At 39.9% G+C, this 25,284-nt stretch overlaps 1 protein-coding gene and 1 long non-coding RNA gene across 3 annotated transcripts in view; one reads left to right on the top strand and one right to left on the bottom strand.

Annotated features, from left to right (window-relative positions):
• The window catches only part of SARNP (SAP domain containing ribonucleoprotein), a gene marked incomplete at its 5' end in the record, with an annotated part of 56,862 nt that overhangs the window by 19,697 nt on the left and 11,881 nt on the right, over positions 1–25,284 (top strand). Inside the window, 4 exons of one of the 2 annotated variants that reach the window (XM_083598992.1) lie at positions 2,074–2,147; positions 3,180–3,208; positions 4,170–4,195; positions 6,692–6,760. In XM_083598992.1, coding sequence (XP_083455118.1) covers positions 2,074–2,147; positions 3,180–3,208; positions 4,170–4,195; positions 6,692–6,760 — 198 coding nt within the window. The remainder of the gene's footprint in view (positions 1–2,073; positions 2,148–3,179; positions 3,209–4,169; positions 4,196–6,691; positions 6,761–25,284) is intronic. The other variant, XM_083598993.1, reaches the window with a different exon arrangement.
• On the bottom strand, positions 4,206–24,167 carry LOC310755777. Its single transcript, XR_014544536.1, has 3 exons — positions 20,550–24,167; positions 11,675–11,733; positions 4,206–6,520 (listed from the first exon to the last, which is right to left on the bottom strand). It is a non-coding gene; the product is annotated as an uncharacterized lncRNA (long non-coding RNA).

Below are 25,284 nucleotides of genomic sequence, written 5' to 3'. Positions count from 1 at the left end.
ACACGTCTGTAATTCTGTCTCTTATACAGAATTTGGCCTTCTTCCAAGGGAGCAAAGGGTTCTGTGGATAAACCTGGCATACACTTTCTCTCTTACATCTGTTTGGCTTCCTTAATCCTTTATTTTCATCACTTTCCACTGCGCTCTCTCTAACTGAGGAAGCTGATATGAAAACACAAGTCTGTCTCCCTGCTGTTCAACTGTCACCTTCAAGATCTAATCTGCCTGTAAGCTGACCACAGCAATTGAGGACTGATGTCACAAATCATGGATCATTACTTTGGTGGGCCAAGTAACCAGAAACAATAAATAGAAAATTATCTGAAATGGAGCTGGTACTGAAAGAGTGACGTCTTCTAAACTTTGTGGGAAGCCTTCATCAAGGGATCATTAAATTATTCTACTTGCGTCTTCTCTTGCTCCCTCTGCTTTCGATTTGCAAGTCTGCCAAACTCCATTCTTTCTCAAATCCCTTGATGTTTCATGAAACTTTTAAACTTTATAATGTAAATACCTTCCAGACTCAATTGACGTACCTAATGTATCATGACCTTCTCAGAGCAACAGGGTTTTATTTTCAGCACTGTCATTAAGGGTGCTGCACTTGAACTGCTTTCAGGTCACATAAGAAAGTGAGATTCTTCTCAACTTGTAGAAAACCTCACTTTAGTGAACAAGTTTACTGTTTGCAAGAATTAGCAATGGGTTGTGCTGTCCAATGAAGGGTCCGTGCGTTTCTTAGGTTGACAGTAGGTCGTACCATGAAGTGTTTTAATTTGATTGTCATAGATATGTTGCTGCATCTATGAAGCTTTTAGCCATTAGGAATGAAGCTATCTTCTATTCATGCAGAAATACTTTATATGTTGGGCTTTCTGCATGTTTCATACAGTTATTGTAAGTAACTGTATTTCTATGTCTGATCATCTTTCATTTACGCCACAAACGAACGTACGTTGAATCATGTGTTCCATGCAAAATTATTTATTTGTGAAAAGTAGCCTTTTTATGAGCCTATGACAGCAAATGTTCTTGGACTCCTGCCATGTTCTGTAAAACAATTTTGCTTTTCATTTGTAAGAGAGATTTTATCTTAACTTCTGATGAAGTTCTGTTTTGCATGTTTCCGGATCAGCTGTGATCTGTTTGAGCTGTCACTTGCTTTCTGCAGCTAGGTAGGGAAATAAGTTGCTGATTTTGTATTCATGCCGGGGCTGCTATTCCTGTGACTTCTGGGCAGAGCTTTTTCTGGTTGAAATGTGCAACATTATTGCCAACATCTATTTCAGCTGCCCTGGTTGTGTATGTGTCTGAAGCAGGTACACGTTTCCCTTCATAGTAGCTAAGATAGGAGTAGCCAATACAGCGCTCTTCTGATGCTGCTCAACTCCTATCAGCCCCAGCCAGCATGGCCAATTTAATGGATGATGGTAGTTGTAATCCTGCAGCATCTGTGACACACCACATTGGCGACCTCTGAGCTAAACGTTCTTCTAAATACTGATGGCTGTAGCAATGGGCATGAGGTTACATACCATATATTGTGTTGGCTAATGAGAAACCGGGCTTCTGAACAGAAGCATGCTTACTGGAACAGCCATTTGCACTATTCTGTCTCTCTCTTGTTAAGGGATTGGCGCTTGGTAGTTTAAAATTTCGCCTACCTCAATATGCTCTTAGCAACAAAGATGGATCATTTCATATCTACCAACAGAAACACAGGTTTGCTGGGTGTTTACCACTTACTCTGTGTCCATATTGTCAGAGTTGTCGTAACCTGTGGCTCATTAAAACACGTTGATTGTTGCATCAGGAGAAACAGTCACAGATTCTCAAGCAGAGATAGGAAATAGAAGTTGATAGTCTCAGTGTTTGGATGGACCTGGTGGTGTCTCACCACAACAATTGCCCTGCTTCCATAGCATATTTTCTTCCAAATCTTGGAATAAGCAGAAAAGTTTAATAGATAGGTGCAGGTGGGAATATACTTATGTGTACTCATAAATCTGGAAAAAAATGCATTGTTTTTCTATATTGCCTACCATATTTGTATTTCTTTATCTTCTACTTTAGAGAATGCAGAAACGGGCAGAGAGATTCAATGTACCTGTGAGTTTGGAGAGTAAGAAGGCTGCACGAGCAGCTCGGTAAGTCTTTATTTATTGTCATTATTTGTTTTCTGTGACTGCTTTTTAACCATTGCGCAGATCAAAGTTTATTATAGATGCATTGTGCAACGGATATGTTCTAGTTGTCTGCAGTGACTACCTTTGGAATTTGAGTTGTGGGTAACCAAAAATGGCTTCATTGCTTTGTAGAGATGCTTGCTTGAACCCTGAAAACTTTGCATGGCTTAAATAGAATTTCACAGTTGTCCTCATACTTCCATAGCCTATCCAGAGTATTAAATCTTAGTCTTTATTCTAAGAGAAACTGTTTCATAGACTAAGTAACAATGGAAGATAGAAAGGGAATGGGGAAATATCCAAGATAATATTTTAGAAAAACAAAAACAGGGCGTAGTAGACTTCTCTCATAATGTCCTTTTCCAGGTAGAAGTCTGTCTCCCCCCAGAAGATCTCAAAATTACCATAAAATCTATGAACAGCTGGTTGTATGGTCAGTTCTTTTCACATGCTTTGAAATGTTAAGACAATCCTGAAATCAGACAAGTTATTATCATAAATTAAGTAATATCCCATGTTTTCACTTCTGTGCTGCTATTCATGAGCAACACAAATGGTCGTGAAAGGGATTAAAAAATGAGGAAAATACCATACACAGGTGTGTTTAACCTTACCATCTGCTGATAAGATACCTTGCTCTTCATATCAAGAAAAGTACATTGAAGACTTTTGAAAGATCCAGAGCTTTAAACATCCGATTATTAAATAATGTGTAAGGGCATGTAATATGCTACAACGAAGAATAACCTACAATTTCCCTTTTGGACCATCTGTTCTGCTTGATTGGTGATTATCTTGTGAACAAGGCAGAAATGCTATGTAGATCCAACTTCGATTGCTGATCTGATTCAATCTAGTAGTCTAGGTATGTCATGGCAGATTTACAAGGTAATTCGCAACTTAACTTGTATTAAAATTGTTTTCTAATATATGTCATGGTTTAGAGACCCGAAACCTCAGAGTCCCTAACCAGGGTTTCTCTCTTCTCCACAGGTTTGGTATGCCTGCAGCTTCAACTAAAGGTATGTGATTCTTGAAGCGGTATCTCATATTTTTGCCTTCCTTTGAATGATTGTGACCATTTTTCTTCCAACCATGCTGTAAAAACAGGGTTGAAAATGAAGTTTCATTGTCTTTGTACCCTTACAAATACATTAGCAACATGGTTCCAGCCATGGTTATTCACTGGATTTTTAATCTCCTTGCAAGATCCTCTTGCTGATAAATTAATATAACTTAATCTTTTTTATGGAATTACATAGTAAATCCCAGAATAACCTCGATTTGGAAATACCATGTTTTTACTAAACCACTGGAAATCCAACCCGTGGCATCATTATGAACTAAATGCAATGGATTCTGCAGGACTCTGAAGGGCCAAAGCAAGGACCAAAAGCTGTAGATGCAAGTAACAAAATTATTATTTGTCCCAGTGCTTAACTCTGGATTAACAATTAGAATGTATGTTTGTATTTCTGTTGGAGGATAAATCATTTTAGAATTAAGGTGGTAACACATAGTACCAGCATGGACTTTCTAGAGAGTTGGTGTAGGCCACAGAACAGGGCAGACCCCTGATGGAGTAACTGGCAGATACTAAAAGTCCCACTGAGCTCAGTGAGGCTTGTACTTTGGTACCTGGATATAGGATTGCAATCTTAAGAAAGTTCACAGAGAGAAAGTTTCCTTCCCATCACATTTTGTTAAGGTGGGGCTCCCCAAGCTTCCTTGAGAAGCTTTTCGGAGATTGCAGGAAAGAGGAGAGAACAGGAAACATTTATTCTGCTAATGCCCTATTAATTTTGGAATCTAAGCCATTATATATTCTAATAAAAATTTCCACTTCAAGCATATTTTGAGTCCCTTTTGGCTTTAAGACCACTACTTTGATTCTAACCACTTTTTAAATTTACTATTTAGGCAATCGGAAGAAAGCTTGATTCAAATATGATAATTTAAAATGGTTTTTGTTCCCTATTTCAGGTCTTGTGACAGAAAGTAAGACTACAGTAAGTAGCTACTTTGCTTACACTTATAGCTGGCTTGGTTTTACAATGGTACTTCATTCATTAAAACTTGCTAGTGAATCTACCCGGGGGGGAAACGGACAGACAAAAACAGTATCTGAAAACTATGCTCTTTAGTGAGTGGGCGCCTCAAGACAAGCATATAATTTTTATTTGGATCCAGTTCTTTGAAATATTTTGCTTTCTTTTTTCACTTTTTGTGGTTCTTTGGTGCCTAATGGAGTAGAAGATGAGATGCATATTGTATGTCTATTGTGTTCTTTATTCCATTGCTAGAAGTAATTCTATCGTATTAGGAAATCAGGCATATTAATTGGTTTTCTTCCACGTACAACTTCAGATTCTGTTCTAGTTCAAAGGTACTAAACCAGGCAAGAAGCCTTGCTGGTTTCGTGCCCCCCCCCCCCCGTTTTTCCTTCTCCTTGGCTTCCCCATATTCATTCTGCCACAAAGTCCATATCCAACAGATCTGTCCATTCTTTTTTGGTCCGTCAGATGAAAAACTGATTCATTCTCTGGTTGCCTCCTCCATTAACTACTGCTAATTTGTTCTATTTGACCTTGCTTTGTCACATCTCACTGTATCTAGAAAGCTGTTGCCCAAATTCATTTCTTCACTTCTCTTTTTATTAAGTTATATGACACATCTACTCAAATCCCTTCAATCACTTCCTTCCCCCCCCCCCATTCTGCACCAATGCCTTGCCATTGCCATCAAACGTAACAGATTTGCCTCATCTTGTGTTTCTTCTGGCACATCTTTGCTTATGACCTTCGTTGACAACAGTCAGTTCTTGAAAAGTCTTTAATTTCCTTCACGTGTCTCTTCACTTTCTCCCTTACCTCTATGCCTGTAAGTTGCTCCTTCCCACTGCCACCTCTCCACCACTACCTTCCCTCCCCTTCAAGCTTCTTTCCTCTGTGAAGCTTTTGGCTTAACCCTATAGTTGTCACTTCCAGCCAAAATGATGTCTAAGTGTGGGCATTTGTTCATATTCATCCTCCGATAAGACATGTCTCTTCTGTTGTCAAAATTTAGATTGTCAATTCTTTGAGATAGGAGCCTGACTCCTTTTGACTTATTAATCTACAACACGGCTACACTTTTAGAACGTGTTGCTTATGTTACTTTGCAAAGCACTCTGTGCACTACTGATAATAGTATTAAGAACAAATGGCTAGTTGCCCTTCTAATTTAGGCAGTGTTTCTTGAGGATCATTCTAGTAGAACAAATGCTAGTTTCAGTCTTCTGTTCTGCTGCTTACTTGGGAAGTACTTTGACAATATGATGAAGCAGATTCCCACCTAAAGATTCCAGGGTCCCCCATAGTATAAATCTTTGCAATATATGCTCATTTAGCAACAATTAGATATTCCTCATAAAGGATGCTATGTTGCTTGAAATAGCTTTAAGGGAACTGGGCAAAACTTCCCTAATGTAAATTTCTTGGCCAAATTAGGACTGAAACAGAATGTAGAGAACTTTTTTAAAAAAATAGTTTTATCACACCCAAAAAAGAAAAGTCTATTTCAGTTATTTTTGAAACGGGCAATCAAGCAGGGGTGCAGATTGGCCTCCTTTAAAGTTGGCAACCGCAGACTTGCAACTTTATCTGCAGGGCTGCCACTACACCCCATAGCAATTTGCTAAGAGAGGAGAATGACACTGCTGCCTGTCATGTCCTTAAAAGTGCTGTTGTAGCACTTTAAAAGAATTGATCTGCAAAGCAGTGCCCAGCAAGATTCATTCTTGCCTCCCAGTGAGAACTTTGCCAAGAGAAAGAGACGGATCCCAATTTTACAGAGAATTTCTTGCTCCCCAATATGTCACTGGGGGGTGGGACGGGACACAACGCAAGCTGCTAAAACATTCAGCTCATGCCAAGTGCTTCTTAATTCTGAATGTAATTAGACATGGCATCTTCTCAAATCTGAGATGGTGCCGAAATTTGGTGAAAATATATATTTTCTCTTTGATACTTTCCTGTGTTTATCTTTAAGAGTTGAATGGTATATACATGTTGCTATAGCGTTCAAAATGCAAATCAGATCCCAAAAAAATCACAATACGTTAAACATGATTTATTGAAGATACACAAAACACAATTGACTTGGCCACAACAGATGTGATGGCTCCATTTTTACTGTTGTCAACACATTTTAAAATAGAAGAATCAGTCTTCTTTAAAATCCCTCTACTAAAACACTAGCACAAATCCTTCTTAGAAGCAGTTTGCAGTAAAATTCTGAACTTCTGGATGCCATCTTCTTATTCTCCTTCCCTCCATAATTGGTAAGAGGGGTTGCTGCAGTATAGAAAGAGGATTTTTATTAGGGTTAAGCAAATCCATCAATACAAACACTAAATTTCAGATCTCTTCCATTTTCCTTGGCATAAGTGCATATTGTCTTTAGGATTCCTTAATCTAAGAATATGAGTGGAGATTATATTAAACTGTTTCCTGTGACTTTTCTAGGTAAATATAGACAAATTAAAGGAAAGGGCTCAGAGATTTGGCTTGAATGTCTCCACAGCCTCCAAAAAGGTAAGGTTCCAGGGCAAGCACTACTAGAGCAATAAATATTTGAAAAATTGAAAAGCTGCAGCATATATATCACTTAATCCTGTAATCCTACTTGTTTTATCTTACTTGCTTTGATGAAACTTCCTGGTCGATCAAGGATCTTAATCTCCCCTATCATCAGACTATCTCGAAGCCCAATTTATAGAATTAAAGGGTTTGTGTTAAGAGATCATGCAGCAGTGCTTTATTGCTGAATTAGGAACATATGGCTTTCTAATTTTTTTTTTTTTTTTAAGCATAGGTTTCTTACTAATTTTGGGGTAATATTACTTGGGACCAGTCCTTTTAGAACAGAATAATTGAAATGTTCACTTGTGTCTTGGTCCCCCGCCCCACTACCCTGGCTAAGGAATGAGGCTGCCCACAGTGTTGCAGAAAGCTTTCCAATTTAGATTTCACCCAAATGTCTGGACTGTACCACTTCAGATTGCTGGAGGGTTTCTACAGACAGAAAGCTAATGCAACAAGGAGAAGGCTAAGCTAGAACCCTTCTCACTACTATCTAATTTTTTGTGTGGAAAGCTTATTTAACTTATTTTAATTTCCGCATCTGGGAATATTCAGTCATATGATTCCCAGCTCCTGCAGTGCACCCCAAGCAGCTTTAGCACATAGTGAGAACTAAGCTCTAGTTCTGTGTGGTTCTGGGTTCTATCTGCCACCGAGTTCAGGACCCAGCATTCCCAATATTGACTTGGGTTCATTATGCTTCCAATAAAAGAAGCATAATGTCTGAAAAAAGTTAGCATCAGTTCAATGGTGGCCAGAAATCCTTCAGCAGAAATTGTTAGAACAGGTGATGTTGCTAAAATCTTTCCCAAATAATTTTCTGCGTTACAGATGAGAGACATGAGGAAAGGGGGGGGCGTATCTAGATCTGGAAACTGATATTAGGCTGGGCTGTTACTCTCTGTGGGCCTGAAAGCTGCTGACAATTCTCCAGTTCAGTACCACCATAGAAGAAAACAGGATTTGGGAATGGGGGGGAGGGGAGAGAGAATGCTGTATATTGATTATTTCAGACTTGGAAATATTCTTCTGGAAAAAGCCTCGTAAATGAGGAAGGCTGTCATTTTGTCTTAACCCCTTACCAGATAAACTATTCCATCCCTCGTGGGATTTGCACATTTAATGCATTCCGTTCTGCAGTAAGGCACTAAACCTGGCACCAGGGGGTTAAACCATGTAGAAAATAACTGGAGGTGGAGGCCATTTTCCTCCCCACCCTCTGCTCTGGGGGAAGGGTGAAATCATGCAAGTGCATTAAAGCTGGAATATGTGGAGGGGCAGGTCAGGGTGAGAGGCTGCTCAAACATCATTAACCCTGTCACCAGGAGTGCACATTTTTCAGGAAGAATATATGCTTTGTCAGCATTTATGGCCAAGTTTCCTTTTGAGCGGAATTGTTTAGATGACGATTCATAAGAATTGTACGCTCTCTCTAAAGAGCTTCGCACAACTATTCCCTGTTCAGTACTTGACAAAATAAAAGTGCTAAATATTAATTTGAATGCTCTTAAAGAATACAAACGAAGCTAGCTTCATCAGAGAATTGATCCTCTTTATACACGGGGAGAAAATACCAATAGGAGAATGGCATATCCAAGGTCAGAAATTGATTGCTAAGTTCGGTCTGGAAATCTATGTTTCTGTGCATCTGTATTCTTTAAACACTAACATTTTGTCTCCAGTTCTGGTTTTCCTTGCATATATGAGACAGAGTGACAAGCAATAACATTATGATGATTTGTCTTGAGATTTGTTGTGATCTTCTATTAGGAAGTAGAGTTCAGAGCCTTAGAAGTGTTTTCTCTCTCTGAAGAGCACTCGTGAATTCTATTGAGGAATATTGTTGCTTGCTTCAATTAGCCACTGGTATTGTGTTTCCCACCTGGGTGTTCTTTATAGCTTTTCATTACAGAGTAGCCTGGTTGCATGGGTCTTTGCAGATTTTTAACACCACGCATTGCAGCAAAAACTTTACAGTAAACCATTGTCTCTGGAGCCACATTTCATTTCCCATTCAAATTGGTTTTGAACAAGAGAGGTGGGGGAAGAGGAATATAGCCAAGGGCAATTTCAAGCCTGCTGGGATCAGGGGAGCAAACCTAGATCTGAGTAAGAGGCTCTCCATCTAATCTGTAGCTTTGAACCCACTGCCACTGTAGAATCTATTCTGTTAAAAACATCTCTTCCTAAAAGATAACAAAGCTCCTACTAGTACAGTAGAATAGAGGTGGTGACTGTCGCTGTCTAGTATAATAGATGTGGCAGGTGCTCGCTTGTTTTTTCTGTCAGCACGGAGCCATCAAATTAATTTTTAAAATAAATCAAGAAAGCATTTTCCTCTCCAGAACTAATCACACCCCCTCCCCATGCTCTCAAGGGAAGCCTCCTTTTAAAATTTACCCTCTGACCTGAGGCTGCTATCCCTTGATTTCTGCAAGTTACACTTAAACTGCTCCCTTCCCTTGTAAATTTCCCCTCTGTAGCAGCTGCTCCCTGTACCACTCTGAACCTCTGGCTTCCCAGTGGGAGAGCTGATAGCTGCAGGCTTCAGTGCTGCAGAAGGCTGAGCGGGTTGCTTGCATCGTAACGCAAAAGCGCATTCTCAGAGGGCTTGCTTTTTCTTTTTATGCATGAAACAAGGTTGTAGGTATCCAGCAGAGAGAGTATTACCACAAAACAGAAGCTTGGGGCTCTTTCAGAGAGCCTTTGGCTTAGCTTAAATGTTCCTTTCTGCATTGCATTATTTGGTGCCATTCCCAGTCGGAACAGATGACTAAAATAATTTGTGCTTCACATTAGCTAATGTAAGGGTCTTGTTCTGTTTTACAAGTAGCTAATTAACCTGCAGCCTGTCAGAGGTTTGAGCTAGGGAGGTAAAGTACCAGCACGTCAAAGTCACACTGCAAATGGAGCAAAAATTGCAAGGATCAAACACATTAGCACCAGCTTCTCCCAACTCTCAAATGTGGGTTTTATGTCGAAAAGAAACAAAAGACTCAGTGCTCTACTTGAAACTTTGAGGCCTCTGCTTAAACCCAAAAAGTTAATAATGCTAGGAAAACAAGTAGGAATCTCTTTAGAAATGCAGTAATACTCAAATTTGTCATAACTGGACCTATTGTACAATCATATGATACCACTTAATAAACCAGCTGCAAAGTGTATTGCATTTTTACACCTGTGATGTGACAGAGCTTATGGTTAACATTCAGAAATTTGAGTCTTTCTCCATTCATTTTTGTCAATAAATTACCATACGTATCCTACATGGATTAAAAAAAATATATCCTACATGGATTGCTTTGTTCTTTTTCCTGTTTGTAATGGGAAAAGGGCAATGCTTTTTTAAACTTGGCATGTGTAGAAGATTGATGAAAGTTGTAGTTTGATTGCAAATGAGTAGTAGCACATAGATTGACAAAGTAAGTGTTAGCCAGTAAAAGTTTAAAAGTGAATTTTGGTCAAACTTAATGTAGCTTAATTCTTTTTAGTGAAGGCTTATTATACAGGCAGAAGGGAACAGTTTGTGTTTTCTAAAATGGGCTTAGCAAAGCTCATTTTTCATAATGTGGTTTTGGGAAGGCAAATAGGGTGGCAGTTTTGTGCATATATAATGAGAAAGCAGTTGGCTTAACTGTTTCCACTTTCAAAAAGTTCAGAGCAGTATGCTGAGGAAGGATTCTTTTCCTGGATTGTTCTTTTCCTTGCAATATTTTCAAATACATCCCACCAGTTCCCATATGGAAAAATATTAACCAATAGGAAACAAGAGCAGGGGAAAAGTGCTGCAAAAGATCTGATGACCATTTAAGTTAATCTTCTCCTAATGTAGGGTTCTATAACTATTAACTGAAATCCATGCTACCAATTAATACCCTTTTCCTCAAAGTCCTATACTTCAAGCAGAGAACACAGCAGCAGCACTCTTTCCAAAATTGTTAGTAATATTTACTATTGTATTATGAATTGATCTTGTTCGCACATAACTCTAAGCCAAGCTTTGGTTTAGTGTAAACAAGCAAACGTGTGGGGTCCTGGATTGGAGATTGCAGCCACTTGGCTCCTTTTCCAGTCATTTTGCTGCTGCGCTGAGGTAAGCCATTGGACAGACCTTGACTACAGATCATAGTTTATCCGGATAGGGCTAAACCACAAGCCTGGGTTCAGATGAGGAGCTAAGTCAAAGCCACATCTTAACATTTCAGTAGCAGAGTGTTCCGAAGAGTTTAAGGCAGTTGCAACTTCTTCTCCACGAGCCTTTTTGTTTGTGCTAGACCATGGTTTGGCTTAGTGTTATGTGGGAACCAGACCGTTTTATCTCACTCGTCCCTTAGAAAGCTGAAAATGGCTAACATGGGACATGGCACCTTATCCAAACACTGATCAGGTTCCAGGCTGCTAAGCTTCAGCCATGCTATGGTTCTGAGTAGTCCTATAGCATTCAAAGCAGGTCTTGATCTAGTAACACACTACTGCAGAAGATAGCAGAAAAATTAATTGCAACATTTGCTTCTTAAGCTCAAACAAGCTGAAAAGGAAATATTTATCCTGAAAAGGAGCTATGTTGCTATAGAACCATACTGATTTTGTGGTCTGGGAGCTTTCTGAACGTTAGACAAGATTTTTGTTACAATATAAGAGCATCAGGATCCAGCCATTTTATTACTTCGAAAGGATGAGATATCTTGGTTTTCTTGGGAGCAAACCAGGCTCTGTCCAAGGTGGTTACATGGTTGGAAGGCTTTGCCAGCAACTTCATAGTCATTCTCTGTTGCTCTTACATTTCCCCTTAGGTTTACAAGCTGCACATGGTTTCCTCATACAATGTTACCCCTGTTCCCATATATCCTGAGAAATATTCCATACCTTTTTGCAGGTTTCAACTCAAACTCTTATTTCCTTTTTCACTTTTGTCTGTGCAGTTTCTGTAAAAATGTAATATTTATTGGTTTTCAAATCTGGACCAGTTCCCATCTTCCTTGACCATTGACCCTACTGATTTGGGCTGATGGGAGTTGGAGTTTAACAACATCCAAAAGGTCACAGGTTAGCCACCCTGTCTAGTGCACTTGTCTTCACAATGGAACATGGTTCTGAGTAAACATGTATAAGCTTGTGCTGTCAGGTTACACAAATGGGTTGAACCCTGACTAAAATGGGTCACGCAAGTGGCAGCACTACCATTCTTCCCCTCCGCCTTTGTGGTGGTGGTGTTTATAACTTTGGGGGGGGGGGGAGAAGGAGAAAAACAGTGTTTTAAAAGGAAGAGGGAATGGATAAGGAAGAGAAAAAAGGGGAAAGGCAGTAAATTAAAACAAAAAAAGGGAAAGGGGGCACCTTCACGATGGGGCTAAAGGTTCAAAGATTGAAAGATTTCTGGTCTGATTTCTTCTTGATGTGCTCTCCTTTGAAGCTATCATTTGTCCGCTACACAACATTACGATAACTAGAGCATTCAGTGCCAATTTACTGCAGGAAACCACCTCCCACTTCAGCTGCCTTTTGCCCCTGAATGTAGTTTACTGCAGGCAGCACCTTTGGGGACAAATAGCAGCCAAGGAGGGGGTGATTTCCAGCAAGAAACTGGTCCAGGTGCTCAGTCCAGATTATGAGCATGTTCAGGACTGCAACCCCACAGTTCCTTATTCTTCAAAATAAAAATGGCTGTTCAGGCACCATTTTTAAAAAGTATGAATTTTGGTACATCTAGCTTGGCCCTCGGCTTGCCAATGTGTGTAGATTTTCTTTTACAAATCCAAGGGGAGGGAGAGGCTGCGTAAGGTCTCCATTCAAGAGGCTTTATATTAGAACCTAATTCATATATGAAAGAGATTGTATCTAGAATTTGGGTTTGCGTTTTGTCTCTTTGGAGACATTCCACTGGAAAGAATCATAATATGAGGCACACTGGTTCAAAGCTAATGCTGTATTCAGAATTGCTTCTGAGCCTCCAGTTCTAACTCACTAGGTAATAAGCCCCAGTCAACACATCGGGCCTTACTTCTGAGTAAACATGTATAAGCGGATGTTGTCATTCTCACTGAAATGGCATTTTTATTAGTATTTTTAGATTGGCTTGCATATATGCCATATATGAACCTGACTTCCAAATGCAAAGTATGAATCTGTTCTAAAGTAAAGCATCTACAGTATATGTATATCCAGTGTAGTGGGTTGCCCTTGATATGCTCCCCCCTCCCTGCCGCCTTGAAATGATGTCACTGTGCTCCAAGTTGAGTAGTCATGAATGTAGGCCTGTTGATTTTAGAATAATGGGAAGTGACAAGGTGAAGAATAGTGCTGGCAGTCATGGACATTTCAACACAGGGATGCTGAAAGCAAGGCCACTCCTCCCCCACACTCTGGGTTGTTTATAAGAAGAGTCCAGTGGCTTGTGCCAGGCTACACTGATCACATAGGTTGTATAGTTTGCAGGTCCTAATATAGGATGGGTGTCTTCTGTCTCTCAATATATAGTCTAACCATTTCACTCAACAATCTATTAGGCATGGCTGAAAAAGTAGGCAGGTCTTTACTCTCATAAAATACATTATTTCACAATTGCAGCCTCAATTTTTGAAGGCATTGTATTTCCTAGAAATATGTTAACCAGAGTGATACTGTCTCTCAGGTTTCCCAAATACAGCCTTTCCTAAACTCAAGCTTAGCTTCAATAAAAATGATTACATATTCAGAGTTAAAGCCCTTTAAGGCTCTAAGCAAATTAAACCAGTTAGAAATAGTCAAGCTGGATAAATGTCCAATAAATGTTTTGCAACTTCTGTCAGAAGCTGACCCTTCACCCTGACCCCCATTCCCTTGTTCCTATTTTTCTGTTATTCCTTGTATCTAGTCCACATTCTGTGTCTCTTTTTTAAATGAAATTCTGGATCTGACCCTGTGATCCACCTACATTTGGTTGAAGCTAGTTCTGGAACAGGTAGTATTGATGTCTGTTCATTGCACTCATACCTACCGCTCTCTAATAAAATTTCTGCACTCTAGTATGTTGAAGTGATAATTTATTGCCTCTGTTACTCTTACCTCTTCCTTTCCTTCCTTCCCTCTTTCTGTCTCCCCTCTACCCTAGATGAAATTTTGATTGTAATCTTTATGGCACCAGGACTTTGTTGTTCTAAGCATCCATAGCTTCAGTATTGAGTGGTTCTTATGACTGAAGTAGGGAAATGAAGTATTGTCACTTTTTTCCACACAAAAGTGACTCAAAACGACTTACAGAAACGTTAAAAATAATAGCAAAAACAACCTAAAATTCTCCCCAATCATATATATAAATTCCATGGTTGGAACACATTCAAAATGTCCCTATAGGAATCAGTGGAAATCATCAATGCATTATGCAAATGCTTGCCTAACAAACGATTTCCTGCAAATGCATTATGTTTGGATAGCAAGACCTGTGTGTATAGTAATTTAATGAATTAGTCAAGCATTCCAAACCCAAATCACACCATCACTAATGTCACCAGTTTTAATCAACTTTCTGATAATAAGCATGATTTTGTGTCCTGTGATGTGTTGCACAGTCTTCACTTGAGTGAATGAAGTTTTGGAGAACAATAGACAACAACACTAGTGATACTACTCTGCAAAGGGTCACTTGTCTTGGCTTTCCTGGCAGGTGCTTTTCTGAGCAACCTTCAGCTTGAAGGTAGGGCCATGTCTTCTAACAATGTAGTTGGAAGTCATATCTGGCTATATAACTCTGTGGCTGATGCCAAACCAACCAGTGTTCTCCAGTTCATGTCTCTGAGGCAAGCTTTGAATGCAGTTGTAGCAGATACCAAGAAGAAATCCAAGCCCATATACATGGGAGAGAAAACAATGAACAAACAGTGTCAGCTATTTTGTGCCTACAAAAAACCTTTCTGTTCCAATCAACCTCTCAGTCATTCCCATCTAGTTAGCAGTAGCAGTCTAAGTATGACCAATACTGATTTTTCAGCACAACCCTATGCTCAGTTATCCTGTATGAGACTCATCCCATGAGATTTGGAAGGGGTCCATGACAGACTGTTGGGATCTGGAGAGTGGGAAAAGGGTATTTTGTGGAATTTTTGCAAGATCCCCAGGGAGAGCAGTTGTACACCATCAGCTGTTGGTAAACCAGGTCCTCCTCTAAATACCAAGATATGTTTTCAGCCTTTTTTTATTATCTCAAAACACACACACACACACACACACACTAGGGACCACGCTCCTCATCTTGGAGCCAAAGATGGTCAATCACCACCTTCCAAAGTAATTTTTTTTTGCACTTCATTCTAGCATGCCTCAGACTCAATTATTATCTGATATCCATTCATCTGAAGAGGCTTATTAAATGTCCCAGTCAAACCAGGGCATCATAGTTTCCTTTGCTTCACCTACAGCAGGGATAGGGAACCTGCCCCTCCCTGTTTGTTCAACTACAACCCCAGCAAGCATGGACAATGGTTTGAGATGGTGGGAGTTGAAGTCCAACAATATCTGGGGTGCCACAGGTTTCTCATCCCTGAGCTACAGTGAAGAACAATTGCATTTTCCAAACTCTTCATTTTCATCTCATCTCCACTCCCAGAGTCTTTATAAAGATCCTATTGGCACAGAACCAAAGGAATGAATATCTAGCCATATCTGGACAGTCTTCTAGTCTGATCATCCTCTAAATCCTAGTGCTGTCAAGACATGGCCAGGATGATGTATACTCTGCAAGAACACAGTTTCATCATCAACAAAATGAAGAACACTTTGATTCTATCTTGCAGATAGCCAAGTCACCGTAAGCTTTTTAACAACGAAGTTATGGTTGAGACCTCAGTCTCATCTGCAGTCTCTAGATTTTTGGGATTGATTATCTGCATGTATTTCAGACATTTCTTCTAGGATACCCACTGCAAATAACCAACAACCTCAACCCGGAGACTACTCAGATAGTGGGTATCGTCGACTCATCTGAGCCAGGAGATTCCTATTCAGGAGTCCATCCAAGTGCTCTTGACAACATATCCCAGTCTGAAAATTTGAGGTGCACACTGCAAAGGTGTACAGCACCAAGACCTGTGGTCTCCAGAAACAATTTAATTGAACATCAGTTCCCTAGAACTTTGGGCAATCATACTGGCACTGCAGCATTTCTTCCATCTTCTACCAGGACATTAGGTATTCATCAAGACAGACAATGCAGTAGCAAATGCCTATCAGCACATTTTCAAAACTCCTTCTTAAGGAAACCACCTCCCTGTTAATTCTATACAGAGAAATGTCTTCAGTTCATCAAGACAGAACATCTTTGGCTTGGCTGCCAAAGCTAGATACTGCAAAGTGGTCTCTAGGCCAATTAGTGTTTCACAAATGATTGCTCAGAAAAGCCATCATGAAACTGTTCGCTGGTTCCTCAAAATCAGCTGCCTAGATTCACATCAAGTTTCTTGATGTGGGAGAATATGCAGTTGTGGACATCCTATCAGCAGACTAGTCCAGAAAGTGTTATATGCTTCACAGATTCTACCTCTCATTTCACAAGTACAGTGGTACCTCGGGTTACATATGCTTCAGGTTACATAAGCTTCAGGTTACAGACTCCACTAACCCAGAAATAGTACCTCGGGTTGCAACAAAGAGTTGCTTCAGGATGAGTACAGAAGTCGTGCTCTGGCGGCGCAGCAGCAGCAGGAGGCCCCATTAGCTAAAGTGGTGCTTCAGGTTAAGAACAGTTTCAGGTTAAGAACAGACCTCCAAACGAATTAAGCACTTAACCCGAGGTACCACTGTACTTAGGAAGATTAAGGACCTGCAGGCTATGGTGCTACTGATTCCAGCAAAGTGACTAAGACACTTGTAATTCTCCAGTGTAGTGAAGCTGTTGCCAAAGGACCCATGGATTCCTACCAGCCAGCAGGCATCTCCTACATCAGTGCCCCATTCTTCATTAAGATACGGAATTCCAGGTTATATAGAAATTGAGCGAATCTTCCAACTCACTAAGTTATGCATCTAGGTGAGAAACACCTTGTTTGTATCAAGACATTCCTTCACCATTAAACTTCATAAGCTTATTTGGAGAACCTTTGTCCTGGTGTCTACAATCAAATAAGAGTCTAGACACTGCAGGATCTAGGGAAATCTTGAACTGCCCCAAGACAATCTTAAGCATCTGAAACTTGGGTTTGAACATAGTCTCTGCCCCCCTCCCCAAGTTATCACCCAGTACGTTAGTTCATTTTACCCTTCTCAGTTCTTCTGCAGTATGCTAGAGTTCTCAGCATTTTCTTGAAAGCCTTAATCAGATTGAGCTTTGAACCATTCACTGCCGTTTCAATCAAAATTTGACTCTGAAAATCATTTTTCTCATGGTGTATCTGAGCTGGGAACCTTCTCTTTAAATAAGGATCTGTATATTTCTCATTAGGATAAAATGGTATTGTGGCCTGGTAGAAGGGCCTATCACCATACTCCGCTGTCCTTCTTCCCTCAAGAAGAAAATAAATTCATTGGTTAGTACAGAATTTCTGTTTATTACAAAGAGCAGACTCTTGTAGACCTGGGGAGAGTTATTTTTTATTTGAAACCTTAATAAATATACCAGTTTAAAATCCTGTTTCACGTCTGATATACTATCCAAATCTTTGTAGATTGTTTTTCTGTTAAACCTTGTAACCAGACCTTTTTCAGCTGGAATGTGTCGGAGCACAGTTCTGGCACCTCTTATATGGACACAATTGCAGGCCAGCATTCCCCCTGCCCATTTATTGCCTTCATGTACTGCTGAGAAGCCCGAAACAAACATTTCAAATCAAAAAGGAAGCAGGCCAGTGTATCCAAGTCTGCTTTTTAAATTTTTTTTATCTTTGACACCACCCAGCTCCTGGCTGCAATTGGTCAAGCCTACGGGGCAGGGCCAATTCATATTTCCTTTTCTTCAGTCCGTCTTTCATGGAGACGTTTTAAGCTTTCCAGCCAGGGCTCTACCATTGCACACACATGCGTTTGCGCAAGGGCCCATCTGTTGAATCTAAGAAAACAAGGGAGGCAGGGGTGCATTTATTTGACAGTGTTTTGAATGTTCTTCCATTGTTAACAGTTGGAGGTTTTTCATTTTGAACTCCCAATGATTTTCCTAACTACATTTTCGTCCATTAGACTTTGCGATCTCTTTGATTCCGGAAGCTGTATTATTCTTGCTGGTATATTCTAGAATAACTTCATTTGACATCTTTAACATATATTGCCAGGAATAAAGCAAGTATATTTCTGCAGATAAGCTTTCAAAGACCTTAGCAATTAACTCAGTCCAGATATTGCAAACATTGAACGCCTTCCTTTTCAGCCACTCAAAATAGCACTCTCTCCAGATGTGTGGTCCAAATACCTGTGAGTGATTTCTCAGCATATTAAAGCTGTGTCTCCCATCAAGCCTATCTAGGAGAAAGTAACTTTGGGGGGGGGGGGGAGACCAAAATGCAAAAATATAAAATGGATCCTTCTGTGTTTCAAAGAGGTTTGAATGGTGCTTGCTTCTTAGCTATGTATTTCCAATAGTCCTGGTGATATCATTGTTCAGTGTTTAGGATTATACTATTATTAATGTTTATATCATTCCCCCCACTTACAATACATGATATTTTAAAAATAAATGATGAGAGAGTTGTGAAGGGTCAGCAGGGCTCCTGATCTTTCCTTTCTCCACGGTGCCATTTGAAAAGGATTTTGAGTCCCTAACAAACCTTTAGGGAGTAGTGGAAGGGTTGCTTAAAACGAAAACAATGGCAAGGGGTATTCGGCGACCTCACTCTGTCCAGTCATCTGGTTCTTCATTTGTCCCTGCTGTGAAACAGAACTTATCTTTTGTCTGTAACACAAATACATCTTTTTCCCCCACCCCCCTTTCCTTTCTATTATAGTTCAATCAATGATGTCATTATGTGTGCCATTCAGAAACTGTTGAACCACTTGGCTGCAGGAATTTGGAGGAGCAACTGGGGGAGAATGGAGAACTGTGCTCTCACTCCCAGTCTTCAAGGGTCTATTCTGATTTTAACAAAAAAAACCCTGAAGTCACATTTCTTTTTTTAACTCCTGTTCACTATGAAAAACAAAAGTAATCTAAAGTAAGGGGAATGCATACATGAGGTCACTGCAAGCCAACCGCAATGCTTTTCTTTGGCATGAATAATCAAGCCTTTTAAGAGTTCTAATTTACACCACAAACATTTTCCAGGGATTTATAATAGTGCTTTCTTGCTCAATAAAAATGCCAGCATCTCTGGAATTTGTGCCATTGTTCATAATTTTCCTTCTGTACCTCATTAAACTGTTTCAGTTTGATTAAACAGTTGTCTAGTGCTGATGGGGAAAGGAGGCACCCATGTAGCTCAGGACCTGGAGATCTACTTTCTATATGTTGCTGTGGCATCAGTTTAAAACCCCATAACATATTTTGATTATTAGCACAGGTTTCATTATTAGTAAAACTAAGTAGCATCCCTCATCTGTTTCAGTGTAGAGGCATGTGTTGATAATTAGTAATAAAATCCATTCAAGATAAAAGTAGCTTTTTCAGATCTTTGGCTGAGATCCAAAGATCCTGCTGGATGTGACAGGCATTTCTGCTTATGTGTGGGGTGTAGCCAATCTCCCCCTTTTTGCAGCTTCCTGAAATACTGTTCTAGAGGGTTCTCTAACCTTCTGCGCTAGTTGGGGTGTGTGCAAAGGGCTGCAGACGGTGGGAGGTATTGAATACCTTCCATTCTTGCAGTGGAATCCAAGTCTTTGAAAGCTGTCCTAGAACTTCTTTTATTTTATAAAATATACAGTAATATATTGTTAATTCATAAAGCAGCTAAATATAAACTAAAACCTTTTAATAATACTCTGTAGGAATCTGATCCAAAGCTCATAAAATCAGCAGTCTCCAGAATCTTATGGAGATTCTTTTTGTTGTTCTATCCATGCACATGATACTTTATAAAGAATGAGAGGCTCGTGCCCCAAGGGACTTAACATTTTAGAAACAAAAGAAGGGGAGAAAAATTGAGTAATGGGGGTAAGCAGAGGAAGAATATGTGGTATTTCAGATTATGCACATTTAGTCTTAGTTACACTAGGTTATTGGGAAAATACAGTTTCTGTTCTCACTTTTGAGATGTTCTTCTACAGCTCCTCAGAGAAACACATTTGGTATCAATACAGATCAGGCTTGAAGCTTTGAATTGTGAGGTCTTTCTTCTGAAGTTGGTGTTATGTTTAATTGCTCGGTCCAGTATACCTGAAGGAGCGTCTCCACCTCCATCGTTCTGCCCGGACACTGAGGTCCAGCGCCAAGGGCCTTCTGGCGGTTCCCTCACTGCGAGAAGCAAAGCTACAGGGAACCAGGCAGAGGGCCTTCTCGGTAGTGGCACCCGCCCTGTGGAACGCCCTCCCACCAGATGTCAAAGAGAAAAATAACTACCAAACTTTTAGAAGACATCTGAAGGCAGCCCTGTTTAGAGAAGCTTTTAATGTTTAATAGGTTATTGTATTTTAGTGTTTTGTTGGAAACCACCCAGAGTGGCTGGGGAAACCCAGCCAGATGGGCAGGGTATAAATAATATATTATTATTATTATTATTATTATTATTATTATTATTATTATTATTATTATTACTACTACTACTACTACTACTACTACTACTACTACCTTTATTCCAGAATTGCAGATATTGTTATCTTGGTTAGTCCTCTGTATATCGAAAACCATTACCTTCTAGTTGGTGGGCTGTGCACAGGAACAAACCTTGGTTATAGCTTGTGGTTAGTGAGGAGATAACGTCATCACAAGTCCTAGTTGTCTCACACGTAAGTTAAGCTTAGCCTGGTGTAGCAGCAAAAAGGACTTCTCTCCGGGAGTCCGCATACTTCTACGGTCCCAGTAACCCAATGTTTGGCTTAGCTTGTCATGAAAACCAGCCCTACTCTTTCTCTTCTGTGCATAGCTGATGCTGGCTTGTTTGGTGAGCTCTATAAATTGCTGTAATAAAAGGTTTACTGAGAATTTTATGATTGGTAATACTCTTCTTAAACTGAGATATGAAATATTTAGTGAGAGATTTTATAATAGCTTTTTAACCCAATATGTTGTGAACTTCTCAAAAAGTGGGCTTGCAGTAAGCAAAATTCTACAGTCATAAGGATATTCTTATATTATTAGCTGTTCGCTTATCATTAAGCAGACTATATAGAGCAAGGCTACAATCCAATATCCACTACCTGGGAGTAAGCTCTATTGAACTTGGGGGAACTTATTTCTTTGCAGTCCACTGAACAGCAGTGAGACAATGCGATAAACAGCTTGCTAACCCCAAATTAATTTTATTTGAAAGATGCCCTGATTTTCCACTAATGGTCAGGAGATCATTAATGTAAGACTACTTACATTAAAAAATAAAAAATACATGAGAAAAATAAAACTGAGCAAAATCCGCTAGTCATGACAGAGAAGTAGAAATAGCTTGTTGTGCTCTGTTTGCACTCCAACCATTGACAGTGAGATTTTGACAGTAAGGAAGTACAATTCGACATCTGGAATAAGGGAGAAAAGTCTTCTGCATATTATTTTTGAGGACAGTAAATATGGGTTTTTCAGCACCACTTACTGAAACTTCTGTTTAACTGTGTTGTTTAAAAAGCTGTAGCTCTAGTCCATTTCTAATCACTGACAACACTTAGTAGTCCTCAGTTCATACATTTTCATCTAAAACCTTATCCAGTCAATTCCCATTACCCTGGATGAGATCTGGGAATCAGTTGTGAATATGTAACCAGTTGTGATTCTGTATATGCATTGGCTATGTACACAAAAGTCTGCTCCCACACATAATTTCCTTCGCTGGGTCAGGCTAATTGTGGACATGTACATAGAATGCAATAGGTGAAGCTACCTAACTATATCCTTTGAACACTGTTAAATGCGTGATCTGATCCTCTGAGGAGGGAGAAGTTTTATAAGTTTCTTCTGGAGAAAGGCTAGTGTTTGTGGTAGTTGAATGTATCCATCATTACCTGGAATATTTTTGAATCTTGAAAAGGCTACATTATGTTATTAAAAAGCTCACAAAAGCCTTTCACTTTTTCACTCTGCACCTGAGATGTGTCTCTTTCAGTCTGCCATGTGGCATTCCTTATATGTATGCTTCATCCTCTGACGTCTAGGTCAAAGAATGCTTTTCAACTTCAGAATTAAACTGGGAGTTGCAGGTGTGCTCTTAACACATGGCTGTGACTTTTTTTGTTCCTCACTCCCCTGCTGATCCCGTTTGGAGCAAGCATAAACTTTTATCTGTGAAGGCCCCTGGTATTTTGACACAGAGAGCTTTCAGAACTGCTGGCTCTCAGAACTTTGCCCTTTAACAAATTCAACACCTCAAACAATTCTGATCTCTTAAGCTTTCTCTCTTCCCCGGCTTGTATTTATTCTTTAAGCAGAAAGAGTCAAGTAAAGAAGAAACAGTCCTGGTGGATCTGCACTGCCTTTCATTTCCTTTTTTATTTATTTTTTGCTATGATGCCAACGCTGACCTGTATATTTGATGTAGAGATCTGTGTAACTTGAAAATTTGTGTCAACTAAATCCAAAAGATGATACAGTTGTGCAAAGGTGCATTGACAGTGAAACTTAATTCTTTTTCTATCGGATTAGATACATTATCAGATTTTGTTACTGACTCTGCTTTTGTTTTATTAGTTTTATCATCTTGTAGTCTTCAAAATAGGGGTGTGATGACCCTGCAGTGGATATAGAGTTGAATATTGATTATCATCTTTGCCTTGACATCTTGCATTATGTGTTACTTAGCATCATGGTGTGGTAGACTACAGTAGTTTGCCCTTTCTTTGTATCAAATTGTAGGACGAGCCTGCCAGCTGTCTGTTGTATAGAAACATAAACATAACCTTATTTAACACTAGTTCACATCTGTAGGTTCATTTCTAAACAACACTTTTGGGGCTCTGAAAAGAGCTTGTTTCAGTGTCATCACATCCTTCTACAACTACATCAAGTTCTTGGTGAAACATGACTTATTAGAGGATGGGAAGAACTGCTCAGTGTTTGACTTTCTCTTGGGCTTTGAGATTAAAGAGCTGTGTTGATTTGACTGACTAGTCCTGAAAGGGGGGAGATTAATCACATATTCTTTGGGCCTTTTGTGAGAAGCAGAGTGGGAAGGTAAGTGGTACTGGAGTCTATAAAACTAACTGTGCCTCTGCCATTGATCACAGTGCATGTGTAATGTGTAACTGAGCAAGTTTAATACTTGGCAAAATATCATTCTAGGGCTGTAAAAGGGAGAGTGGTGTCACAATATGATTATATTGAAACTTTTCAGTTTCCTGTTGTTTCATTGCCCCTACTATTTGCTGCTGAGCGTCATTCGCGTAGTTGATGCACACAGACACAGAATAGAGTCCACTAGGGAAAAGAGCAAGAAGATATAAATATGTTGGGATGAATTTCAAAAAGGTGGTGGGTGACAGCTGTGCATCCCAGGATTAGAGTGTTTTGAAGGACAAAACTATCAGTTGCTGTCATTCACCCTCTGGGTATGAAATTGGAAGCCAGCTACTCATGAGTGTTTCATAACCTTTACCTTTTGGAGGTCAAGGCCATGTCATCATTAATCTACCATCGCCTGAAAGCCTGGAGGCTCTGCTTTTCATCCTGCCATCCGTCATGCTGCAGTGGAGATACAGGAGTGGTGACCAGAAGGGTTCATTTTTATATAAATGCCCTCCCACCGGCTTGTAAAATGCAATTCATGATAATGTCATGCTTATTTTTTTATTTTTTTTAAAGGGACACCTGAAGAAATTAACAGGCCACAGGTTTAAAACAAAAAAAGGATAGTTCTCTCTCTCTCTCCCCCCCCCCCCCCGTTCCCTGCTATCACATATGCTTGCAGAGTACACAATTGATCTATTGAACCTGTTTTCATAGTGTTGACTTGACCAGCTGGTATGAAGGGCTGAAAAAAACCATGATTTATCCCTCTGTAGCTATTTACCATAGACATGCAGATAAATACACAGTGTATTCCTAAACCTTAGACTCTGGAAGTTTAGAGAGGAACATAATGAGTGGGGAAAGTGTATAGCATCTGAATTCAGAACTGCCTGTTATTAAATATACGATACCAAGCCTCATAGATCACTTACAGGCATGCTGTATTTGTATTGCTCCTGTCTTCAATTGTATCCTAGAACTCAATTCTGGTATGCGAGAGGGTTCATCTGAAAAATTCTGCATTGCTTCCTCCTGTGGACCTTTTCTTAATTGAAAGCATCCTGTCATTTGTTGCCTGATATCTTTCGGTTGTGTACTTCCTCAAGGTAACTTACTATATTTTCATATTCAGACATTGTCGTAGAGATGAGGCTAGGAAAACTCGATTGCTTTGTAGTTTGCTGTATGAGTCTGTCCAGCTGCATTAGTCAACTTGCGGAGGCCTTTCCCTAGCACTGCTTCATTTTTTTTAATCCTCCTTTCACTTCAAAGGAACATAAAGACTCATCCCTTTGTATATTGAAAAGAGATAAATAGTTAAAAGCGCCTGCACTATGATCCAAAAAAAAAATAAAAAATTGCACTTCACAAAGAGGGATCCTCTTAAAGCTAACGACGAAAAGAATTCTTGCATAGTGTCCTAGGACGCTGTGAGAGCCAGAAATGTAGCTCTTTATTTTAAGAAAGATTACCCAAAGATGCAATGAAGGCAAATCCCTCAATTGATATTAGCCAAGCAGATTGAAAGATGTACCTGCATGCTTAGAATGTTGATTAGTATCAAGGAGGGTGTGATGGAGACTGATTGCTCTGTATTTGCCTTCACCTAACTCTGAATTGTATAGTACTGGTAAAAGCCAGGTATTGGCATCTAAGGATACTTTGATCTAGGTAAAAGGTAAAGGTACCCCTGCCCGTACGGGCCAGTCTTGACAGACTCTCGGGTTGTGCGCTCATCTCACTCTATAGGCCGGGAGCCAGCGCTGTCCGCAGACACTTCTGGGTCACGTGGCCAGCATGACGAAGCTGCTCCAGCGAACCGGCACCAGAGCAGCACACAGAACGCCATTTATCTTCCCGCTAGAAAGCGGTACCTATTTATCTACTTGCACTTAATTGTGCTTTCGAACTGCTAGGTGGGCAGGAGCTGGGACCAAACGATGGGAGCTCACCCCGCCGCGGGGATTCGAACCGCCAACCATGCGATCGGCAAGTCCTAGGCGCTGAGGTTTTACCCACAGCGCCACCCGCGTCCCGATACTTTGATCTGGCACAGTACAATATATTTTAGGCTCTTTTGGTGCAGCGATTGAAGCTTTTTAACTATGGAAAGTTGTTATACAAATAAAACGAGGTCTGTATGATGTATGTAAGCCATACTTTTGCTTACTATGTTGTGTGAACCATGCCTAAGGAGGCTTGCAACAAATGTAACAAA

This window comes from Podarcis filfolensis (genome assembly GCF_964270895.1).
Source record: "Podarcis filfolensis genome assembly, chromosome: 2".
Classification (NCBI taxonomy): Eukaryota; Metazoa; Chordata; class Lepidosauria; order Squamata; family Lacertidae; genus Podarcis; species Podarcis filfolensis.
This window is presented reverse-complemented; position numbering and strand designations above follow the sequence as displayed.